The 5,245-nt window shown below is 30.9% G+C and overlaps 1 protein-coding gene across 1 annotated transcript; it reads right to left on the bottom strand.

Annotated features, from left to right (window-relative positions):
- Positions 1–767: 767 nt before the first annotated feature.
- Positions 768–1,391, bottom strand: LOC123886040. Its single transcript, XM_045935377.1, has one exon. The coding sequence runs from the start codon at positions 1,389–1,391 to the stop codon at positions 768–770; it is 624 nt and encodes a 207-aa protein (XP_045791333.1).
- Positions 1,392–5,245: the final 3,854 nt, after the last annotated feature.

Here is a 5,245-nt window from a genome sequence, read left to right as displayed (position 1 = left end):
TATTATGTCTTATTTGTCAATCCGGTTGAAAGAAAGTTGTGTACCTTGCCCATTGGTATGTCCTATTTGTATCAAGAAAATGAAAATGATTGGAATTGTTAATTTGAGTGCAATGACAGTAACTGCAGCTGGGTTAGAATCGGTTATTTCGCCCGGATTCATCGTTTTAACTAGCCAAAGGATTAAGGAATGCATTCTGAATATATGTTGCTATGAAAATAAGTATGTGGCTGAAAATTTTGCAATGTTGGTGTGGGTGCTGTGGAACGATACGAATTATTGTGTTTAATTGGAACAACGCAAAAGAACCGGGACAGCATTATATGAGTCCTGAGGTGTGTCCGAGTTTAGCTCTGTAATTTAAGATTAATCGTCTTTAGTTCTAAATTTGAGACCAAGTTTATCAGGTCACAAACATGTATTGAAACTTAATAAAATGATATGAAAGTGCTATTGTAACAAAAAATTCTAAAGAAACTTACTCATAAAACAAATGCTCCAAGATGCATATATGAAGATTTGAATGGATTACAATCAAAACTTGAAAACAATAAAATTAAACTATATTCATCTAAAAATTTAAACAATTGCTTTTTCTAGTAAATAAAGAGACTTCCATCATGTATCCGTAATATATATATATATATATAGTCCAAAATAAGAAAATCAAATACTAACAAATGAAACCTTAAATTACCAATAACATTAAATACTAATAAATTTATCTAGATCATGATATGCATGGAACTAATTGCTAATCATTGATATCAAACATTAAAAGGTCCATTAGGATCAAGTTGTTTACACAGTCCAAGATAAGTTATATAAAGCAGTCTATACTTTGCACCTGTTCTATGATTGTTTGTGTGTTTGCAAAAATACTTCAATTGTTCAAGAGTGCAACAACCAAGCATTTGTCCCAACAACAAAAACAACCAATTGATACTCTTTTTTTTGTCGGCGATTACCGGCTTCACACAGTTTTCTTGATTACAATTCTCACATCTAGACAATCTTGGATTCATCCAAATTGTTGCCCTATCATTCATTGTGTGCCTGTTTTCGGCGATAAATTGTGCAATTTCTGGAAACTTGTATCTCACGTCAAAGGATATTTGGTATGTTTTATCGCATCTCTTGCACTGAACATCTCCAGTGATGTAAAAGATTTTATTTTCCAAAAGATAATCGAAACTTTGAACGGTTGCTCTACGATTAGTAGCCCATACAAAAGGGGTAGGGATGATTTCACTTTGTCCATTGGTAGGTGCACGGCGAATGCGACGAGGTTGAATAGGTGGTGTTGGTGGTGGGATTGGTTGGACAAACATGCGCTCGAATGGCGTTAGTTCTCGAGTGGGATTCTGTCTAGGTTGTTCTGAATTGTTCATGATATTTTATGTGAAGGGATGACTATGGGAGTCAGTAACTGCTGAGTAGTAAGGATGAGGAAGTTGAACAAAAATAATGCAATCGGATATATTTAAAACCAACAAACAAAGTAGAAGTAGCAGGAATTGTAGGATTTATTGTTAAAATTTTCAAAAAAAAAATAAAAAATTCATGGTTAAAAAAATAAATAACCAACTAGGAGATAATCACGTCACGTGGATATCTATTGAGATATTTTAGGAACAAACCTATAAGACTGTCACTGTGATGTGATGTGATTTGGTTGAATGTATGTGTAAAAATCTTTTACAGCTTCGGAGCATACCAACTAAAAGTTTAACTAGCATATTTAGTGAAAATGAGGCCTCATCTTCTAAGACCAATGGTTCAAATCACATATTCAACAAAATTTAATTTAACAAATTTAGTATTATTCTTTTGAAAGATTAATTATAATTTTTTTAGAAGGCTTCATTATAAAATTTTCCTTAGGCCTCTAAACTTGTTGGCCCGACTTCTAATTTGAAATAAATATCTCAATAAATATTTGTTTTTTTTTCAAACACATTTTCTTCTTCTTCTTTTATTCAAACATGTTTTTTTTTTCATTCTATTTAGCATATATCTCTCTCTACAATTTTCACTAAATATTTTACTTCATTTTTTAATTATTTTTTGGTTTACTTAATTAAAGTATAATTTAATTTTATCATAATTTATTCAATAAATTTAATTTTTTTTTCCATTTTTTCAAATTTCTAATTTTTTATTTTTTTTCGTTTTCATAGTGATGGTGGTTCTGCGAGTACACAGAATCGCAACCAAATAATAAAGTGATAAATTATCGTTCTCCACAGGGATTGTGCCAAAATTACTAGTTTTGCTTAGGAATTCATAAAGTAAAAATTGCTTTGCATTCGCTTTGTTTGAGGGAATTTTGCATAAAAGTAAATGACAATAAAATAAAGGATAAGAAAGTAAATAGCAATAATAAAAGGTGTGTGTGGTTAAGTGTTTCGAGTCTCTACTCCTGCTTGGTAAGTGGCGTTATACAATACCTTGTTATTAGTTATAAGATACCGGATTAAGTTTCAGTAAAGTAAGCCTAGTATTACTAATCTTACCTCTATTGCAATCTATTTAGGTCGAACCAATTAAGCTAGTCTAGGTTTAGCCTTCGTTATCTCGTGTCCTTACCTTTAATGGGTTCAGCCTCGAAGGGGCGTTCTTACCTTTAGAGGTTCAAAATTTAACAAGTTCTCCAAGTCAGCTCAGTTTCCTAACATCAGTGCAGAATTTAACTATGTGCTAATCTTAATCCTGCCCCGTACCGTCAGATACTGAATTTAATGGTCTCACATATTGGTAGGATGAAATGTCTTTTCAGTCCGGCTTATTAAGCTGTTGTCACGTGATCAGTTAATTTCCCTCTAGGTTCATTCCATTAATGTGATCAATACTAAAGAATGAAGAATTAAAACCAATACAAGTATAGAAAATAACGTAATAACAATTGAGCATAAATTTATCTAACCAGGGTTACATATCTCAAGCATTTGTAAGGGAGTTCATCTAGTCGACCTAACCTAGCAAAAAGAACCTTATTGGCCTTGGAGTTCCTTGGCCCTCCTTGCCTTCTCCTTAAAGTTCTCCTAATTCTCTCTTGAGTATCACGAAAGTGATTTCTGAATGAATAATAATGAAGGAGGGCTCTATTTATAGTTTTTAAGTTGGATTTGGGCTTTTTCTGAGCACCCATCATGGCCACGATGGCTTGTAATTTTGCTCATCGTGGCCACGATGGATCATATCGAGGTACGATAGAAGATCTTCTCCATATTTTCTATTTTTCTTCAATCGCCTTTATCGTGACATGATGACAAGTCATCGTGGTACAATGAAAAAGATTTGTTGCAGATTTTCTTCACTTTAAACCGCTTTCTCATCGCGCCACACTAGATCTCATCGTAGGTACGAATACGATGGCTTGCGCTGTTTATTATATTTTTGCCCTTTTTCAAGTTTTTTTCCACTTTTCTTGCTTCTAGACCAAGTAACTTCACTTTTTCAGGTATTTGCTTGCTTTTGGGCTTCAATTGCTATTAAAACTACCCTAAATTACTACTAAAAACATCGTATAATTAATTGTCATCACATAGTTATTATGAATCTTTTTTCTTTTCTATTTTTCACAAATATTTATTTTAATGTCATAAATTTATCAATGTACATTTTAGTTTTCTTTCTACTTTTTTATAATATTATTTAATTAATTTAATTCTATTTTATTAAAATATATTTCAATAAATTTATTATTTTTTAATATCTTTTGAATTTTCAATATATTTTATTCATTACTTTTTTGTGTAGCATATAAAAATCTCATTAAACAAAATATATTATATCTTTTTCCTTTTTTTTTTGGTTTTTTGTTATATCTTATCTTTAAAAATCATTTTTTAAAATTGCATAAATTAGTTGTTACTTCTTTATCTTTCAACGACATATTCCAAAAAGTAACTCAAATATTATTGACGAAAAAAATTCAATTATTAATGCTCATGTTAGATATCAAACTTGAATATTCTTGATTGAGAATTTAATTTTGATGAATTTAATTCTTTATTGGCACAAAAAGGTTCCCTTGAAGGCTTCTATATTTGTGTGGAGACTCTTACGAGTTAGGATGCCAACAAAAGTAAATTTGAAAACTCGAGGCATTATCACTCCAGAAGCTCACTTATGTGTGTCCGGATGCGACAACGTCGAATCAGCTCAACACTTATTTCTCTCCTGCAACATCTTTGATTCTCTCTGGTCATTAGTTCGATCGTGGATTGGCTTTTCGTCGGTGGATTCTCAAAATCTGTCAGACCATTTTCTTCAGTGGCGGCCTACGAGCGCGGCGTTCCTTTATGCAACTCATATGACTCTTATGTGTTTGGGTTGTGTGGAACGATAGAAATAATAAATTATTCAAAAATTCAGAAAAATTCTTACCCCAATTGTTGGACAAGGTCAAACTTTACTCCTATTGATGGTTGAAGGCAACGAACAGTAATCTAGTTTCAAACTACCATAGTTGGTGGTCGAGTTCGTTTATCTGTTCGGGCATCGACTAAATCTGTTTTTTTTTTATAAGCCATCGACTAAATCTGTTATTCATATTGTTTCCCTAATTGAAATTTTTGTAAACTTTCGTAGTCTATCTCGGTACACCTTGTGCTGTGGAGTCTACTCGATTGGTTTTAATATATATCTCATTTTTGCATGTTTAAAATAAAAAATAAATTAAATTTGATAATTTTACTTTTAACTTAGAAATTTTTGCAAATTTTAATTAAAGAAATGATTAAAAAATAAATAAGGTTTGATTATTTTTGGATATTAAATAATTAATACACAATTTATTTTTTTCTCATTTTAATGTGTTAAATGTGACTCTTGAAGTCATAAATATGAATCACCAAGAATACCACCAAACAATTATCACCACGAACCAATTATGAAGTTTAAAATAAACAAGTTAAAATTTTAATATTATAAACAAGGTTGTCAGAACCGGACCGGTCATCGAACCGACGAGTTCACCGGTTCAAGGTTCAATTGGTCGGACCGGGTTCAATCGGGGTCCAACCGTTTTTAATTAAATATATATTTTAATTAATATATAAATAAAAATATATGAATAATTGCTCAATATTTCATAATTTCACACATTAAAAAGATAAAATATATCACAAGTCAAAATAAAATAAAATAAAATTATAATTCAAACCAAATGAAGAATATATGAAAAACAAAAATATTTCCTATTCCTACGATGATGTTGTTTTGTTTCATATTTATTTTT

This window comes from Trifolium pratense, linkage group LG5 (genome assembly GCF_020283565.1).
Source record: "Trifolium pratense cultivar HEN17-A07 linkage group LG5, ARS_RC_1.1, whole genome shotgun sequence".
Taxonomy (NCBI): Eukaryota; Viridiplantae; Streptophyta; class Magnoliopsida; order Fabales; family Fabaceae; genus Trifolium; species Trifolium pratense.
Note: the sequence above shows the minus strand (reverse complement) of the source record. Positions and strands in the feature narration are given on the sequence as shown.